The sequence below is a fragment of a genome, unplaced genomic scaffold (assembly GCF_019419815.1).
Source record: "Pyrus x bretschneideri cultivar Hongxiangsu unplaced genomic scaffold, Pyrus_bretschneideri_v1 Contig3, whole genome shotgun sequence".
NCBI lineage: Eukaryota > Viridiplantae > Streptophyta > Magnoliopsida > Rosales > Rosaceae > Pyrus > Pyrus x bretschneideri.
Window position 1 is genome coordinate 6,938,722 of NW_025999612.1, and position 20,249 is coordinate 6,958,970.

General features: G+C 38.1%; 3 protein-coding genes and 1 pseudogene across 4 annotated transcripts; 1 reads left to right on the forward strand and 3 right to left on the reverse strand.

The window, feature by feature from the left end:
* Positions 1-5,160: 5,160 nt before the first annotated feature.
* On the reverse strand, positions 5,161-7,467 carry LOC103950743 (WAT1-related protein At1g43650-like). The gene is made up of 6 exons (XM_009361970.3): positions 7,270-7,467; positions 7,009-7,188; positions 6,683-6,938; positions 6,326-6,484; positions 5,955-6,106; positions 5,161-5,832 (listed from the first exon to the last, which is right to left on the reverse strand). The coding sequence occupies exons 1-6, from the start codon at positions 7,440-7,442 to the stop codon at positions 5,652-5,654; spliced, it is 1,101 nt and encodes a 366-aa protein (XP_009360245.2). The 5' UTR covers positions 7,443-7,467; the 3' UTR covers positions 5,161-5,651.
* Positions 7,468-8,933: 1,466 nt separating this feature from the next.
* LOC103950798 lies at positions 8,934-13,266 on the reverse strand (annotated as a pseudogene).
* Positions 13,267-14,865: 1,599 nt separating this feature from the next.
* Positions 14,866-18,152, forward strand: LOC103950746 (actin-7). Of its 2 annotated transcripts, none has more exons than XM_009361975.3 (5): positions 14,866-15,168; positions 16,077-16,150; positions 16,252-16,645; positions 16,795-17,408; positions 17,813-18,152. In XM_009361975.3, the coding sequence occupies exons 2-5, from the start codon at positions 16,091-16,093 to the stop codon at positions 17,876-17,878; spliced, it is 1,134 nt and encodes a 377-aa protein (XP_009360250.1). In that variant the 5' UTR covers positions 14,866-15,168; positions 16,077-16,090; the 3' UTR covers positions 17,879-18,152. The 2 variants fall into 2 exon arrangements, with proteins under 2 accessions (XP_009360250.1, XP_009360248.1); XM_009361973.3 differs by having other exon boundaries at positions 14,867-15,052.
* An 809-nt stretch (positions 18,153-18,961) lies between these two features.
* On the reverse strand, positions 18,962-19,836 carry LOC103950745 (RING-H2 finger protein ATL79-like). Its single transcript, XM_009361972.3, has one exon. The coding sequence runs from the start codon at positions 19,690-19,692 to the stop codon at positions 19,042-19,044; it is 651 nt and encodes a 216-aa protein (XP_009360247.1). The 5' UTR covers positions 19,693-19,836; the 3' UTR covers positions 18,962-19,041.
* Between the last annotated feature and the right edge of the window lie 413 nt (positions 19,837-20,249).

Consider the following 20,249-nt stretch of genomic DNA (forward strand, 5'->3'; position numbering starts at 1 on the left):
CATTGGGCTTCACACATAAGCCAACTTGCTCTGATACTATGAAAAAAATTGAGGTTCCACCATAAAACCAATTGACAATATGGAGAGTAGCCCAACCTCTTATAAGCCCATATAGGGTCCCTCCTCTCATCAATGTGGAATTCATTCTCAAGAGTCCCACATTCTCACACTCAGTACATCCAATACCAAATTAGTTTTCGTTGTTTCTTGTGCAAGAAGAAAGTCTGAAAACGGCAAGAATGCTTAACTTTCAAGCACATAAGCAAATGGTCCAACCAAAACCATGGCAAGAACATGCCTATAAACCACGAAGACTATCGGATTGCTGCGCTTTAATAAATAAAATAAAATAAAAATAAAAACAGCTTCTGTTATGCTTTAAGAATAATTAGATGTAAAGTAAAGTGGCTAAGCATTTGGTAAACTATATTTTTAAAATTGTTGTGAGCATAAAAAGCAATATAAAATCCTTTAGTGAATATTAATATAAAAGTGTTGTATCTTTGTATAATGACAAAAATAGGCATAACGTCAAAAGTATCTAATATTGAAGAAGTTATGAACGTTTAAAGTTTACCCAGTTTTCGGCAAGTTTTCCAGTTTTCTAGTAGACTAATCACCTTTCAGTCTATTTTCCGGCCATCTTCGGCAACCATTAGGTTTCCAGATAGGTAAAATCTTGTTTTACACTCTCCTATCTTCATTTTGATATATAATGGGTTAAATTTTGTGACAACCCGTTCCAAATTTTACGTTTTTATTTTATTTTAAAAGTGTGAATTTACGAAATTGCCCTAGAGGTAAGGACTTTGACTTCCGTTGACCATCGACTTGAGAGATGTGAGACTTATTCTTTTAGCATATCCTCATAGTACTCATTGGTACGAACGTAAAGGCGAAAGACGTTTGTGAGTCCGGATTATAACGGTATAGTTACGGACGTTCGAAATTGGTTATTCAAGGTTTAGTGTTTATTTAAATTAAATCCCCACTTTGTGGGGGAAGCCCAATCAGAAATGGAGGAAAGAAAGAAAAAAAAAAAAAAAAAAAAAGGAAAAGGAAGTGGCTTCCCGTCCACCCGCACCCACCACGAGTCCATTTTCCAAGGCCGATTTCGGCCAACTCCGGTGGAGTTTTTCGATGCCACCACCACCATCTTGAAGCTCTCATTCCCCTCTACAAAACCCACCCAAGAACCACCTTGATTAACCATGGGATATGGAGGTTTGAGGTCACGAAAGTTGACGAAAATCAATGGTGCTCCGGCCACCCTTTTCGATTTTCCGGCAAATCGGAAAAGCCATGGCCGATGCCACTACTTGGGCTTTGTAGCCCATCATCCCAGGAGCAAAACCCAACCAACCTTGACCCCGTTGGACCACCGTAGACGACGAATCGACATCGGGAAGTTTTAGGCACCCGCCGGCTATGTGGGAAAAATTGATCATCTTCCGTCCACTTTTGGACTTCGTGGCAGGTATGAAAGTTGCTCAACTCACTGAGATATTCATTTCTGTGAAGTTTGAGAATTTTGGAAATAGTTGGATTTTCCGGCAAGTCGGGGCGGCCGACCGCCACCCGCGGCGGCGCGTGGCCAGTGAGCCGCCAATGCTATTTTTAGGCTATGTCGAATGTTTTGAATTCAGTTTTGTTATTTGAATGACATAGGTTGATCGTTGGAACCTAAATTCGTTACGATACGTTGCTTGATGAAAATGTGAATCGACGATCCGACCGTTGGATCGTCACCAAACTTGGATACATTATAATGCGTAATATTTAAAGATCATAGGAATTTATGGATCGGGAATCCGATGTACGGATCTTTCCGAATTGAATTTGTAAGTTAGAAAAATAAATGTTCACGTCCACTTGGTTTTGGGCAAATGGTGGAGATCCAACCGTTGGATCGTAATGAAATTTTAATATGTTGTTCTAGAAACATATTGTGGATCGTTGGGAGTTACGGATTGGAAATCTGATATGCGGATCTTCCGGGTTGAGTTATACAGGGTTGTAGACCCTACCGTCGATCTTTGATCGACTGTTGACATGTGGTCAATGGATCTCAACTATTTTAGAATGCTCTTGAGGTTGTATTTTATGTGAATTACGTATTCTATGGATAAGAATTCTGAGATGTGATTTGATAATTGGTCACAGGGCCCAATTATTCAGGACGCATCGATGTGTGCGTTAGAGAATCATAGTGTGGACTCTAGGTGAGTGGATCTTTTCCTTTTTATCGTACATATTGTTGAGAGTTCTATCGACACTTTTAAATTGATTAGGTATATTACCTTCATATAATTATTGTGAATGCTTGAAGTACCTATATGAACTACGAATGGTTTGATCCCTGTTTAGGGTACGTAGGCAGTCTAACGAGACGTTAGATGCAGCCATAAAATATTTGAGACAAAAGCCTTGCTTGAGAAATTGAGTAATGCAAAGGAAATTGGTAAAGGCAAGTTTTAGTTTTATGAATTAGTTAGTTAAATTAGTATTAATTGGGTTGTCATGGATAATTATCCCTGAAAATAAGTAGTTTGGGAGTAGGGCGTTATTGATTGTACACTTCTCACCGTATTGTTTATAATTGAAAATGCTACGTCATGGTTGAGTATTAGATTTCATCATGGTATATCCATATGTATATTACTTGCATATAATTATTGGGAATGCTTTCAAGTGCAAAGGTGAACTCAAGACACCCAGGTAAGTTCAGGTGAGTTTATGGTATTAGTTGAATCGATTGAGTTATAGCATGACTACAGTTATGTGTTAGGCAACTTCGATACTGTCGTACTGGTTGCTATGAGTTGCACATGTTATATTGAGATGCATTGAGAGCTCATAAACCTGCACCCCGGTGTTAGTGCTCCCGCATGTGGCCAGGGCACAGTTCTTCACGTGATGTTCACCTCCCGTACCTTACGCTTACCTTGGATCCAAGGTAGGTGCACAGTCCTGTCGTACAGACCACCTTAGGTGGTTCCGACTCGTAGGTGACCCGCGATTATTCGCACAGTCTTCACGTGACCGTAGCACTTGAGCGTATTTATTTACACCCAGTCATGTCGTACAGACCACTTTAGGTGGTTCCGACTCGTGTGCAGGTATACTTATTAAGCTATTTGCTAGCCATGATTGATGAGATATGGATAAGTCGTACAGGTCACTATAGGTGACTCCGACTTATATGCTAACCAGGATTGATGAGATATGGATAAGTCGTACATGTCACTATAGGTGACTTTGACTTATATGCTAGCCAGGATTGATGAGATATGAATAAGTCGTACAGGTCACTATAGGTGACTCCGACTTATATGCTAGCCAGATTGATGACATATGGATAAGTCGTACAAGTCACTATAGGTGATTCCGACTTATATGCTAGCCATGATTAATGAGATATGGATAAGTCGTACATGTCACTATAGGTGACTCCGACTTATATGCTAGCCAGGATTGATGAGATATGGATAAGTCATACAGGTCACTATAGGTGACTCCAACTCATATGATAGCCATGATTGATAAGATATGGATAAGTTGTATATGTCATTTTAGATGACTCTGACTGACATATCATTTTGTATTGATTAAGTTCATTTGGCCTACTTATTAATGCATGGTGGAGTTGATGGCAAGCCGTGGTTTTGGTCATTCCTGAGTATGTTTTGGATATATGTATATACGTTGTACTGTCCTATAGAAAACGATAAGGGAATTATAGTGAGGGGTTATTACTGTTTGAAAGGTAATAGTTTTGGGAAGCTTGGTTTTACTGTTTACTCACACTTTCTGTTTTGTACCCCTTCAGATTTTAACTATTGAGTTCGTATCGACGAGGATATATAGCTAATCTTAGTATTGGTGGCTACTTATAAGGGTATGATTCTTACCCACACTACTGTACATTACTTATGCTCTAACATCGCGTGTGAAATGGGTTCGCTCCCACTCGTAGCGCACTCTGGTACTTAGACACTTTTAGATTCAAATTTATTAACTTTTTATACACCATCACATTTTATGGCTTCGTCACCTTCCAGGTGTCGGCCAGCACAGCTCGATTCAGGGTCCAAGTGGACTTTCTGGGTCGGGATGTGTCAAATTTGGTTAAGAAATGATTGAGTTACGAAACTTTGAAAATTGCCCAAACTTTCGGCCAAGAGCTCCAGGACACTTAATGGAGTTTTTAACGGATAGACCAAAATAATGGATGGTAGACAATCTCAGGGACCATTTCTATTGATTTTCAATCTCGGAGGCCAAAATGATGTGTTATGCAAATCTCAGAAACTATTTTGACTAAAAAAAACCTTTTGTATAATGACAAAAATAGGCATGACGTCAAAAGTATCTAATCTTTTTCCTTCATATTATCTTAACATATGTAGTTTTCATTGTCATTTTTTATATTAAATAAAAACAACCATAGACAACTATAATGGTAAAATGTATTCTTAAAATATTTAGTGTCCACTACATCAATCATTCGGTCAATCTGTTGTGACAACTTAACAGCACCTCCCACTTTTCCCTTCTTTGTAGCAGCTCCTTTTTCCTTATCTTCTTTCTTAATTTGTGTATCGAATTGTTGACTTCTTTTTTTGCTTCTTCCCCAAATTATTTCATTAACTTGAGTGTTTTTGAGTGGGACAACACATCAGAATCATTGCTTTCGATTTGAATGTTGTCACCTCTCTTCATATTCATCATTATTTTCAGATAGAAGTACACCAGAGAAAAGGGTGCCCAAGCATGATCGCTAGTAGCATACCAACAAGAAAAATGAGCCCTTTAGTAAGAAAAATAAATGTGAGTCCTGTGTAAAAGTCCTTTAAAGCGAAGCAGTTTTTAGAGAAAAAAATAAAAAAAGCAAATCCCAAATGGAGCCTTAATCCTTCATGAAGGACAACTCTATGAGGACATTTTGATCCGTCGTATACCAGCAGAACGAGTACCATTGCCAACTAATACCAGTGCCTCCGTCCATGGATATCAAACTCTCTTGTGCTTCAAGTTTTAATGGGGTTTTTGTAACTGTGAAGTATCAATCCCAGTCACTTCTTCTGAGTTCACGCATGACAACACATCTTATAGTTTAGCTAGTGGAATTCACACTAGTTTACCAATATACTAAAGAACCATGACATCTTCCTATTTGGGGAATTTTAAATTCATTAGTGGAAAATAATTTCAGTGGTCTCCTCTATTTGAGGAGATTCTAGCTAACATGTAATTGCGAGACACATTGACAAATTAAAGATATACTATTGTTAGTATCTCTCTCATTAAGCGTCACAGTGATAAGAAACATTTTTATTGTACCAATGAAATGAATAATAGTCATCACGATTAACACTTTAAACAAGGAACTGAAACAAAACAAAAAAAATGTTTTATTTAGTTAAATAAGACTTTACTTTTTGTTAAGTGGAGGTAACAACATTAGCTATAGAGGATGTGCTCCAATGAGTATCCAAGCGGATGTGTTCTTTTGAGTATTCTAAGTCCTTGCAATTTAGATTAGTTTTCTCTGAACTTCTGCATAATGATATAACACAACTTTTCTTACATCAAAGGTTCTTTAAGATCTGACCGCGAAAAAAAAAAAAAAACCAAGCATGTCTCCATGATCATGTTTCTCCTTTAGTAACAGGATTGACTACTGAAATTTCATTCATGTAAATCTCAACCACTTTATTATCGTCGACCGTCACTTTTTCAATCTCTGTGTGTTCGGCAAAAAGACCGTCTTTCCTCTTTCCCCACAGCACACAGTAAAGTCCCACAATAATGATAAGTGCTCCAATCAAGCTGTCCACAAAAAAAGTTTGGATATTTTAGGATGAACTAATCTGCTAGCACCGACGAAGATTTCCCATATGTGAAAGCAGTAAGATGGTAAGGGGAGAAAGTGTTTGTGTTATTCGGTTTACCTGCCAAGGTGAAGCCGCTCTGCGAAGGCAATTGCCGAAAACACTGCCACTATGACGACTGGAAGTGGAGTGAACATAGCTGCAAAAACTGGTCCCTTGTGACTGATGCACCATGCTTGCAGGTAATAGACTAATGCTGTGTTCAGAACTCCCTATTGCAAAAGGATCAGATGAAGACTAGAAATTGTTTTTACAGATTCAAATATATCTTAACCCAACAACATAAAAGAACAAAGTTATAATAATGAGTTATGTTTTAAGACAGTGAAAATTAATCTCACAACAGCAATACAGCATCATGTTATTTTCGCATTTTATGTTGTTGAACATATCTTAATGGAGAATTAAGATATATAGAAGAAAACGCTTACGAAGTAGACGATGGTCAAAAGCTGCACGTTCCACTCCAGTCTCCACGAACTTGGGTTTCTAGCCAAAAATAGGGCAAGGAAAGAAGATTGCAGCGTTGCGAAAAAGCACATTATGGTGGTTAGTGACAATGGAGCAGGGTAGACTTTGGACACCACACCCTGTGGAGCAAGAAAAGCTAAAGTTGATGAAAAAAACTAAATTTCGACGTTATCTATTTTTTTTGTTTTGAATTTAAAATCATAAACTGTACATTAAGTATTCTTTTTCAAATTAAACTAAAATATCCAAAAAATAGGTTGTGATACGAGGCTAGTATTTGTATAAACGGAGCCATCTTGAAACAAGTTTCTAATCACCTGGAGGATTAGCCACGCACTCCACGCACTGTGGCTAATCAGAATAAGAGCAGAACCCTTGATCCAGTTTTCATGAACACGCTTGGTCTTGCCAATATACTTCTCGGCGTCATAAACATTTATCAGTGGCTTTTCGACACCTTTCAACAGGTGTCCTCCTTTCCAGAACGTGAAAATAAGAGAACCGCAAATGCAGAAAAGTGTACCAGCCACCTTCGCTTGGCCTCGAGCGCTTCTAATCTTCAATTTCTCCATCCTGAATAAAAGTAACCAAATTACAGGACATGAAACCTTAGAAGAAATCAAAGGAAAAGCATAGAATATACCTGAGAAGAACTGCCATCAGAAACGTCAAAGCGGGGATAACATTACCCAAGGCAGTTCCAACCGTTGCAGTAGTGTATTCTAAACCAGCACAGTATACATTCATAAAGATGGTAGGCCCTAACAAGGCGAGCAGGAAAATATTTGCAGCTACCGAAAATGAGAGTGAAGGCCTCTGCTTCCTGCTCAGCACATCCACTACCAAATTAGTTTTCACTGTTTCTTGTACAAGAAGAAAATTTGAAAGCGGCAAGAATGCTTACCTTTCAAGCACATAAGCAAATGGTCCTATCAAAACCATGCCAAGAACATGCCTGTAAACGACGAAGACAATCTGATTGAGTCCATCCTGGAGGGATAATTTTATGAGGATGTATGATCCGGCGTAGATCAGCTGAACCAGTACCATTGCCAAGTAATGAGTGCATCCTTCCATGGATATCAAACTTTTCTTGTACTAATTTGAAATGCGGATTTTATGCTTCGAGTTTTAATATGGTTTTTATAACTGTGAAGGATCAACCTCAGCCACTTCTTTTGAGTTCATGCATTAGCTAGTGGAAGCTACAATCAATGTAGCAAACTTCTTTTGAGTTCATGCATTAGCTAGTGGAAGCTACAATCAATGTAGCAAAGAACCATGACATCTTCCTTGGATGGTGGAAATATAATGATAAACTTTTGGGGCATTTTAACTTTTGTTAGTGGAGAATTGGAATGAGAGAGAGTGTGAGGACAGGGAATAAAAGATGAGCAAGAAATTAAGAGAGAGGGAGGACAGTGGGAAGATACAAGCACAAAGAAAGTTGAGATTCTACTGTAAATTAATTGACAATATAAAAAGTAGCCAAATCTCTTATATGCCTTTATAAGGTTTCTCCTTTCACCAATGTAGAACTCTTTTACCTTTACATTCTCACGCGCCCCCTCACGTGATGAATTTTCAAGCCAAATACGTGGATCACACGAATAGGGTGAAGTGGAGCACGTGTGGCCTTTGGGTTTCACATGTGAGCCAACCTATTCTGGTAACATGAAAAGTTGAGGTTCCACCGTATATAAAACCAAAAGAGCCAGTTCTCCTAAATCAAAATTCTAAATTCTCACTTTTTCTGTTTTCTAGGGGTAGGAGATGATTTTGAGTTAGTTTTGAATGGTGTTTGTGAGAATGAATCGACCAAACAAGAATTTTTAACTTGACACTAAAATATGTTTTTGAATTTAAAAACTTGAGTTTGGGTTGAATACCAAACGGGTTCTACAATTAAGAAATATTAATAAATTTTCACTTTGTTAAGTGCGCATATCTGTAGGTTCCACTGAGAATCTGAGCCGACGTACTACTACGTGCTACGTGCTCCTTTGAGTATTTTGAGTCCTTGCAATTTAGATTACTTTTATTTAAGTGGAATATCGTTGGTATTAAAAAATAAAAAAAATAAAAATATACTGTGCTTGATTGTAAAGATATCAGTTCTAGCTCATAGATCGATGGTGTTCACTGATTCAAGACTCGTATAAAAATTGGCTATGAAATCAAATGGGATGCTAAAACTATAACCAAGCATCGACCTTTTTGGAAGGTATGAAAACCATTCCGGCAGTGCAATACGCTGAGCGAAGGATGCGCAAAGAAGGTGGTAGATTTCTGTGCTGCTCATGGAATCCACCCGATGATCAAAATAATTCCAGGTCAGTATTCAAATGACGATTGAATAAGTTCATATCGATTGTTGGAACTCAAACCATCGATGGAAATCGTTTAATACCTAGGCCACGAGCGACTACTGTAATGTGTAAAGGACTAGATTGTATGAATAAGAATGAATGTTCTATGAGTGATGTTATATCTCATGATGAAACACAATTTTTCTTACATCAGCTGTTCTTTCTGATCCGACCGGAAGAAAAAAACTCTTCTCCAAGATCATGTCCTTTCTCTAGTGACAGGATTGACTACTGAAATATCAGTCATGGTCTTCAGCACCTTAATATCTTCGAGCATCAGTTTTTCAATCTCTGCGTGTTCAGCAACAAGACCGTCTTTCCTCTTTCCCCACAGCACACAGTAAAGTCCCACAATAATGAGAAGTGCTCCAATCAAGCTGCACACAGAATCTACTTTAGATTTTTGAGGATGAACTACTTTGGTAGCATCGACGAAGGAAAATGTGAAAACAGTAAGATGGAAAGGGAAAAAGAGTGTTTGTGCTCTTCAGTTTACCTGCCAAAGTGAAGTCGCTCTGCAAAAGCAATTGCCGAAAACATTGCCACTGTGGTGACTTGAAGTGGACTAAACATGGCTGCAAAAACTGGTCCCTTGCGACTGATGCATCATGCTTGCAGGTAGTAGCTAATGCCGAGATCACAACACCCTGTTGCAAAAGGATCGGATGAAGACCTGAATTTGTTGCAGATTCAAATATTTCTTATACCAAGAAGGGAAATACAAAACTTAAACTAAGGAACTATCAGTAAAACATGCAGTGTAGGCAAATATGAGGGATAAAGATATATGAAATAAAGCACTCACACAGTAGATGATGGTAATGAGCTGCAGGTTCCACTGCAGCCTCCATGAGTTGGGATCTCTTGTGAAAAACAGGGCGAGTAAAGAAGATTGCAACTACGCGAAAAAGCATATCATGGTGGTCAGTGACAATGGAGCAGGGTAGACTTTGGAGACCACAGCCTGTAAAGCAATCCAAAGTTGGACAAATAATTGACACTATTATTGTATAACCGCCATCTTGAATCGAGTAATAATCACCTGAAGGATTAGCCATGCACTCCACGCAATGTGACTCGTTAGAATAAGAGCAGAACCCTTTAACCAGTTTTGCCTAACATGCCTCATTCCACGGCCAGTCCCCTCGCCGTTAGAAACATTTATCAGTGGATTCTCAATAAAAGCTTTAAGTAGGTATCCTCCTTTCCAGAAGGTGAAAATAAGAGAACCACCAATGCAGAAAAGAGTACCGACCACCTTAGCTTGACCTCGAGTGCTTCTAATCTTCTAATCACTTACATGACACACCTTATTTTAATTAATTAGTGGAAATTACTTTTAGCGAAGTGGGTTTTCACCAGATTTTGAGGAGATTCTAACATGTAACGGGGGTTACAGTCGAGGAGATTCTAACATGTAATATACCCCCGAATTGGAGATGTCATGTAACCAGGAGACATGACCACAGATTGGAGATATACCTTAATATCTCACTCGTGACGTGATACACTGACACGCGATGCAAAAACTTCAATATTGTGCCAATGAAATGGATAGCTCAATATTGTCCTCACAATTCTCACTTTAAACAAAAGCGGGAATAACATTACTCAAGGCACATCCAACTGTTGCAAAGTGTATGCTAATCCAGCATTGTACACATTAAGATGATGATTGGATGGTAGTCCCGAGTGATGCAAGCGCGAAAATCTTTGCAGCTACCGGAAATGAGAGCCAAGGCCTCGCTTCCTGCTCAGCCACATGAATTCTGAATTAGTTTTCGCTGTTTCTTGTACAGGAAGAAAGTCTGAAAAACGGCTAGAATGCTTACCTTTCAGAGGCATAAGCAAATGGTCATACCAGAACCATGGCAAGGACATGCCTGTAAACGACGACGACAATCTGATTGAGTCCCTCCTCAAGGGATAATTTCATGAGGACACTCGATCCTCCGTATATCAGCTGAACCAGTACCATTGACAAGTAATAAAGAGTGCTAAATTTTGACTTGCTTCAAATTTTAATGGACTTTTCTTTTATAATTTGTGATAAGATTTTTAGTACCTACGCAAAGAGGGTTAAAATCACGTAAAATACTTGCAAGAGAACAAGATAGTTCTAGTAAAAATGCTCATGCAAGGTCGTTCCCACTAGGATTATTTAAAACAATTTATGCAAAACCAAAATCTTAGTTAATTATGTGAAAGCAAATACTGGAAAGGGTTGTTTTTGAATTTAAATATAATAAAAACGAATTTAATAAAAGTAATTTAAGAAAACCAACTAGTAAACAATTAAGAAGAAATCAGATAAAAAAAGAAAAGGTTTTGAGAAATAAATTTTGACAAGCACTATGGTTCCGCCGTCTCCTTAACAATCATATGTAGATTTACTAATTACTTATGAATTACTCATGCAATTTTGAAAGTTAGTTTTTCCTAATGCATATTCTACTTGTGGTATTCAAGTTAGAACGTATATCAAACATGCAATCCGTCTGTGGCATTCAGATCAAATATAGACATGCATGACTCATTACACGTTGTGAAGACCCTTTGAAAAAACATGCAACCCTTAAGACGTGGCATTCGCCCTAAGTGAACTTACAATCATTAACCACAAGAAGCATTATTCAATTTCAGGGTGACATTCCAACAGAAATTGCATCTGATTACTTATCTAAACATTCTAATGGTAGCTAAGCATTAAGACATAAAGACAGTTTAAACGCAGTGGTTAATAATTCAAACTATGCATGCATAATATCATAAGCAATTGAATAAAAATTACATATTCATGTTAAGGCTCATGGCCTTTCCCTAGCAAAAGAAAGTTAGTTACGCATATTCATAATTAAAATCAAAAGAGTTTTATTAAACTAGAAAAAGAGTGAATTGTAGAATAAAGTCTGAAAATCTATAAGTTTTTGCCAAATTCTTCTCTCCAATATTGCGTAAAAGAAGAAGAACTAGGGTCAGCCAAAAAGGCTTATTTATACTACATTGAAAATTCAATCCTTCCTAGAAAAGGTCTTCTAAAAACTATAAACCCAAAAAAATTAGGAAACATAATCCTAAATTGACTAGGACAAGCAGCCCAAAATCTGCACAGCCACGTTTTGGACCCATATAATCATATATGCTCCAAAATCGGCCCAAATTAGCTGGATTTAAGGTTTGGAATATTCTGAACACTTCTTCAAAATGCCACGAACCCATCAGAGGTCATCTTGGGCTCCAAAAATTGCAATTAAGCCCAAAAACGTTACTTTCCAACAATGCACACTATTTCTTTATTTAATCGCCAGAAAATAACCGCTTGGTAGAAATTGCTAAAATTTTGACACAAACGTCCTCCAACTTGAATTACACCAAAATCAGTCTGTTTAATCACATTTCGCTCCGCAAGAAGTTGAATGTCCTCTGTTGAAAATATAAAGCAAAATATTAAAATTCTACCAAAATAAATATCAAATTATACTAAAAATAGGGTAAAATATATAATATGAAATTGACTCATCAATTTGTGACAGATTCCTCTAAGTTCATGCTTGACAACCCATCTAATATTTAGGGGAACTTTCATGAAAAGGGCTTGGGTTAAGTTTATTTGAATAAAAAACCATACTATAACTTTATTTAATTAAAAAGATTTAAATTTTAATGAAAACCCCTTAAATTTTAATAAAAATGACAAAAGAACTTAAATGAAAAAGACATAATTTTAATATTAAAAAAAAGATCTGACGCTCAGATCCACAGGTCATCACACAAACTGTTTATGAAACTTTCTATATTGTTTATGAAACTTAACAGTATTACACTGTTTATGAAACTTATTACACTGTTTATGAAACTTACGACACTGTTTATGAAACTTACTACACTATTTATGAAACTTAATGTGTGTCATTCCCTTCTTTCTCCTCTCCGCAATGTCACTTCTTCAAAAGCCACAAATCTCTGTCCACGCACACAAAGGCCCCAGTAGTGTCGAAGACCATATGGGAATAGCAGCCAAGTCCCACCATTTAGAGTGGTCTATTGGTATCCCAAACGGCTTGGGAAGATCTGGTAGCAAGCGGAAGAAACCCGAGGTCATCATCAGGATGCTCAAATGTTATAATACCCATTAGGAAATTGGGAACTAGAAAAGCTACAACCATCATGAGGCTCTCTATTATCCAGTCCAAATTTCCCTAGATAATAAGAGTAATTGCAACCAAGAATGGGAATGAAGAGAGTAAGTTGGAAATGATGAACACCGAAACACCATAATATCCATCCTTGTAGACCACCTAGGAATATTTACCATCCTTGTAGTCCTTTCTGTTGAAGAACTAGTCAGGGATCTTCAACTAGGGGGGGTGTTGGCCATAATAGTCATTAGATTGTCGAGCTCGGTAGTAGATAGCTCACCAACCCTTTTGTTCATGTTGACATCGGCCTTCTTATAGACGATGTCGGCGAAACGGCTACATATACCCTTGATGGAGGTAATGGCGAAACATGATCTTCTGCTTTCCATCCATGTTGGTATTCAACACACACATAATATGCTGCAACTCCTCATATGCGAATTGCGACCTTAGGGTTTGGCGGCTCTATGCTCTCTCTAACTCTGCGTGCGTGTGTGTGAGTTGCTATCAGAAAAAATGGAAACTGATTGTTTGGGCCATTTTAATTGGATTGATTTAATATCGGGTTTTGTCCTAACTATTAAATAAAGTTAGTATATGGTTTGTTATTAACATTCAAAGTTTGCAAGCCCTTATTATTAGTTTTCATAATATTTAGCTAGTTGAAAACATAATCAGTTTCCCAATATGGCAATAATTAAACCTTACTTTTATGGTGCAATCTAACAGCATCAGGATCATGATCCAATACCTGAAAAACAAGAATTCGATTTGATTACGGGAGTAGTTCATCCTCTTCCGATTGATTCTCACTCTTATTCCTTACTTTGCCCATTTTGACCTTGAAACTTCTGAGTAACATTTTCTTTAAAATAATACTAATAATCACGTTATATAATTTATAAAATATAAATTAAACCAATAATTTTCCTAACATTATCAATTTTTTTAACTTTAGTAAATTTGGCAGACATCATTATGCCCTTATTGTTTTCCGTATTTTCTGAATTTCGGTGCCAATAATGTTAGCTTTTTCTGTTTCGGTTTCCAAATTTTCATTGATGTCATCCTGCCCTTTACCATAATCCGAGAAATTAGTCAAAATTCCAGCTGTCCTCCTTTTCTTTCCTTTTTCCTATTCTTTAATTTTTTTTTCTTCCTAATTTCTAATTTATATAAATATCTGCAAAAAATATATTGGCCGCCTTGTATCTAAAACTCGATATTTAATGTACTGTGATAAGATTCCGCTAACTCCGTCAAATGTACTGAGCTAAATGTGTTCCTATGTGGCGCTTAGAAGACAGTGTAAACAGTCCCGGTTGCTTCACTTTGGCTAGATTCTGTTACCTCCGTTAAATGTACTGACGTAGATGAGTTCCTACGTGGAAATTAGAATATTATTTTTTATGGCTACGTTTTGCCGGTACCAATTTAATTTTTTTTTTTTTTTAAAGTGATAATTTAACAAGTACAGGTAAAAATAGAGTAAATTATAACAACGATCCTCAACTTTAATTAAATTTAAGTAATGTCCTATCAACTAAAAATTCATGACTATTGGCCTCTTAACTCATCAAAATATGTAACTATGGTCATTTTTGTTAACTTCGTCAAAAAAAAAAATCAAAATGAGTTATGTTGGAAGGATTATTGCTACAATTGTGGTCCCTCAACTCATCAAAACGTATAGCTATGGTCATTTTCGTTAACTTCGTTAGAATTTTGTCAAAATAAGTTATGTTGGAAGGACCATTACTACAATTGGGTTAAAGTTGAGAGATCATTGCTCTAATTGAGCTAAAGTTGAGGGACGATTTCTCCAGTTGGATTAAAGTTGAGGGACCAATATTAATAGATTTTTTAGTTGAGGGACTATAATTGCACGTTTTGATGAGTTGAGAGACCAATAATAATGAATTTTTAATTAAAAAATTATTACTCTATTTGAATTAAGTTAAGAGATTATTACTACCATTTTCTTGAAAAAATAAGCAAAATACATTCTGGAAAGTTCGACAGTCCAGACTTTCCAAAGAGGTTGGCAGAAATTCCTTCAATTGTCTAATCGTAAAGCAGAATCAAACCGACCTTCATTTGGTTTTCCATCATTTCGTCTGGCCGGCCGCCCACCCACTCCTTTTTGCTGTCAGCTCAAATCCTCCTCGACTCCCCGAAGGTATGCGTGCTTCTTAAGCTCTTTGTCTCCCTCCTGCTACCAAGAAACCTTTTTTTCCCGTTTCTCTTCAGTATATCTGCTATTTCCCCCTCTTGTGAATCGGTTTCCAAGTTTTTGTAAGTTGAAGTGTTTTCTTTTTGTTCCTGCTTCCGATTTTTCTGTTGTGAACTTAATTTGTTTAATCTTGTGTTTGTTGATTGATCTATCATCTCACAAGTTCACTGTGGATTTTTCTGGTGTTTTATGAATTTGTTGAGTGATTGTTGCTGTTCATGTTAATTAGTCAGTGACTGACTGAGACTGTGAGTGGCAAATTCTGACAGATTTTGTAGTGATTTAATCTGATTGGCATCTAAATTTTGATGGCATCAACCCATCACTAGCATTAAGCATGACAAATCTCATATTTTGGTTTAATCTGATCCAAAACCCCTTACTTGTTATCAATTGGTGACAAACATAGTGTGTGTGTGTGTGTGCGCGCACGCGCTTGAAAGGAAAAACCTGAAATGCTTGATATCAGTTTGAAGTGCGTGTAATTGATTCATCTGTGGTGTGGGAATAAGAATCAGCCGTGTTATTTCTGTATGTGATCGGTGCCTGACAAACCCTTTACAAAGTAGTTAGGTAGCCTTCGGTTTTGGATGTAATTCCTGGAAAGAATTAGAAATTATGCTTTATTGCTTTTTGCCTGTTTTGTTGATCTTCTGGTGAAATAGAGCATTACTGTTTTATAAGCGGTGGATTTTCACTTTTCACGCGTGTCTTCAATTACCGGTTGCCCAATGTTTAGTACTTAATCCAGGATTGTAATGGCTCACTGATATGACCTTTATTTTGTTCAACTTGTGGCAATCTCCCATTAATCCATGATTGTTAGTTAGGTTATAAGGTACACAATCCAACTTACAAGACCAAAACAGAGTTTTCTGATGTAAAAACCAAGCATGAAGAAGTTACCATAATTGTATGCATTTTAGTATGCTTCTTAGGTTACTAACGGATTTCCCTGATTCCTCTGCAGCGTCACCATAAAGAATGGCAGATACCGAGGACATTCAGCCTCTCGTCTGTGATAATGGTACTGGAATGGTTAAGGTAAGGGCTTTGTTTCATTTTGCCTGGTAATGTGTGAGAACCCATCTTAACATACATGCTTTCCCTTGGTATACAATGATCGTCGTGACTTCCTTCAACAGGCTGGATTTGCCGGAGATGATGCTCCAAGGGCTGTTTTCCCCAGTATTGTTGGTCGTCCTAGACACACAGGTGTTATGGTGGGGATGGGACAGAAAGATGCCTATGTCGGGGATGAGGCCCAGTCGAAAAGAGGTATTCTCTCATTAAAATACCCTATTGAACACGGAATTGTTAGCAACTGGGATGACATGGAAAAGATCTGGCATCATACTTTCTACAATGAGCTTCGTGTCTCTCCTGAGGAACATCCTGTGCTGCTTACTGAAGCACCCCTGAATCCTAAGGCCAACAGGGAAAAGATGACTCAGATCATGTTTGAGACCTTCAATGTCCCTGCTATGTATGTTGCCATCCAAGCAGTTCTTTCCCTCTATGCTAGTGGGCGTACTACAGGTTTGTACCAATATGAAAAACCGAGAGTGATTTATCTATTTATTTTGTTATAATTATTTTCCATGTGCAAACAAACAACAAATAAATTTGGAAGCAAAGTTTACAATCTTGAAAGCTCATTACCTTTTTAACAACAAAACATTTTCCAGGTATTGTGCTGGACTCTGGTGACGGAGTCAGTCACACAGTTCCCATCTATGAGGGTTATGCACTTCCACATGCCATCCTCCGGCTTGACCTTGCTGGACGAGATTTAACAGATTCCTTGATGAAGATCCTGACTGAGAGAGGGTATACTTTTACTACAACTGCTGAACGGGAAATTGTACGCGACATCAAGGAGAAGCTTGCCTATGTGGCACTTGATTATGAACAGGAACTTGAAACTGCTAAAAGCAGCTCATCAATTGAGAAGAGCTACGAACTACCTGATGGTCAGGTGATTACCATTGGAGCAGAGCGTTTCCGTTGCCCTGAGGTCCTATTTCAACCATCATTCATTGGAATGGAATCGCCTGGAATTCACGAGACCACCTATAACTCTATTATGAAGTGCGATGTTGACATTAGAAAAGACTTGTATGGCAACATTGTCCTCAGCGGAGGGTCCACTATGTTCCCGGGAATTGCTGATCGAATGAGCAAGGAGATCACAGCCCTCGCACCAAGCAGCGTGAAAATTAAGGTGGTAGCACCTCCAGAGAGAAAGTATAGTGTTTGGATTGGAGGATCCATATTAGCTTCACTGAGCACATTCCAGCAGGTATGGGTTATACTGCTTGTCCTACGCTGATAGCTTATATTTGATTTCACTTCGTATTACTGATCATAGAAGAGATATGCGTATTGATTATTGAATTCTTATTTACTATGGAAAATCTCAAGAGAGTTTATGCTCAAATAACTTAAAACGGTGAAATCACCTCGTGATATTCTTGAGGAGCAAACTTGTAAGTGAGAGAATTAAAAATCGGTTGTGATTTTATAAGTATGGTATCAGCATATAAGTTGCAGATTTCTAAAACCGATACAAAAGTTTAGTACTTTATGATTGTATATATATAATATATGTTCACTACTGAAAGTCGTTCTTCGAGTACAATTTATTTGTTTAGGAAGTACGGTTCTGTGATTATGATCTCGGTGTCTCGTTTTTCTTAAATGCAGATGTGGATTTCTAAGTCTGAGTATGACGAATCAGGCCCGTCCATCGTCCACAGGAAGTGCTTCTAGACATGTGATCATATCGTCTTCTTCCCCACTTGGGTTTGTGTGGTTTCGGATTGTCAGATAGCGTTTATTGTGTGAGCTTGGGGTCCGTCATCTCTTTTGTCATCGCTTTTAGATTGCGTCACATATGATATAGTAAGAACGATAGTTCTTAAGTCGGATCAGTATATGCAGTTGTGCTGTTTTTTGTACACATTGTTTATGTGGTTTTAAAGTTTGTTGAAATGGAATATTAGATACTAATTAAATAATTAATGATGTTGTTTTGGATTATTAATTTACATTATTATCTTCCTTTTGTTGTTGGGAAATGAGGAAGTTGCTGGGGGAGGGGCAACAAAACTGCAAGAGTTGGCTGCATAAATTGCGTTTTGTTCTCCCCTAACATTTGCATTGTCATGGCATAACCACCGTGGCCTGCCTCCCCTAGCACTTGTATTGTGCTTACCAAGGCGGTCCCAAAGTTCGGATTTCAGAAACGACGTTGCAAGTCCGTTTGTGTGTGTACATTTTCCCCCTCTATCGACGGAGGAGGGGGGCCTGGGACCTTCCTCGGAATCGAAGTGCGTTCCCCGAAAAGCGACTTTTTCGGTTAGAAACGGCTGGAAGGAGAAACGTTATCAATCGATCTGATAAGTTATACAGTCACATACTCCGGACTTCTCATATTTTGCATCAGCACTCAGCAGTCGGCCAGTGTACTAAAGGCCAGAGGCATTTTCGGTAAAGCCGTAAAAATTTGGATGGTTATTTCTACAGATGCAGGCCAAAGGGTAGTAAAAACGCAAGGGTTTCCATATATGCTGGTTTTAATTGATGTATTACTTTATTTGCTGGCTGTTTCATAGGAATTGATTTTCGCATTCTCATTTCTTCCTTATGCATATCTCTTTTTTTGTTTTTGGGTTTGGATTGTCGCCTCGCCTATCACAAGAGAATCAAACGATAAAAAGTAATTAGCAGCGTGCAGAAGGTAGAAACAAGAGTGATTTCCGATCTAGCTAAGATGGTAACTATGGAATCAGGCTTGGTAACTTTTGCCTAATACCAGAATAAATTAAGTCTACGGCACCATTTTAAAAAAACTGGATAAAAACTTCAACTCTTGAACTAGTTGCATTTTACATACATGTGTACATTGGCCAAACTCAGTAAGAACAAAGCCGCTACGGGCCGCTTTCCGGCATAGGATTTTGTTCGGAACTGTGATCCCTGGCGGGTTGCGGAGGTGGTGGTGACTGAGACGGAGACTGAGGAAGGCACGTGCGTCGGCACGTGGGACAAGAGGAGTGAGAAGACAACCATTCCTGAATACACTGAGCATGAAAACCATGTTTACACCTGCCTATCACTCTAATCCCTTCCCCCTCCTCAAACTCCGACAAGCAAATGGCGCACTCCGCCTCCACTCCTGCCAGCTTCGCCTTCATCTCTGCCGTGTAAATCACCGCCGGAGCCGCCTCTAAGCACTTAGCCGCTGCCACATTGCTCTTCTGCTGAACATCAACCAACTCCTGTTGTCTCTGAGGAGCGCTGTTGTTCTGACGATCGGAAGGGTTGGTGCTGCCACCGCGGAGGAAGCAGCGGATGGCAGCATTAAGACCCAACGCGCAAATGAGAGCGCAAAGGAGGACGATGATTATCATGGCGGCGTTGGCCTCGAATTCTTTTGAGCCGGAGTAAGGCCACCAGCGGCAGGCGTGGGAGTCGCATGTCGTTGGCCCTGCTGGAGGTGAAAGCAGTGGCGGAGAAAGGTGGATGAGGTTAACCTCAGCTACTTCCACCGCTGACAGCCCCACTGTTGGCGGTGGTCTCATTTATATATGCTCTTTTAATTAGTAATTCTCTGCTGCTGCTGATGATCTCTCAGCTCTTTTCTGAAGTTTGCAGAAAGGTGGAATGTTTTATATTCTGGCTTTTTAGTTTTCTAAAGAGAGAGAGAGAGAGAGAGAGATTGCTTGAGAGTGGAGGTTAGGCAGATTTATAGGTGTTAGGGCGGGGAAGAGAAGCAAGAAATGCATACGTGTAGTTTTGGTTTCACATTAGAGGAATGGTTGCAGATCAAATTTTTAGGCCGTATTTGCAAATTATGCGATGTATTACAAATAAAAAAAAACATGTAATTAATATTTAGTAATAATTTAATTATCAACAATATCAAGTTACTTAGTACTACGCTTTAGTAGTATTTTTCTTTACTTTTAAATGAGAGTTCTTAAGTTTAATTCTCGCTAAAGACGAATTTGAATCACATTATTATAACTCGTTTATTATGAGACTTAGTTCACTCCTTTATTCTAAGTAACATCGATTGTTTAAAAAAAATTCCATGTTATTATATGATTTATAAAATATAATTAAATTAATCGTCTGG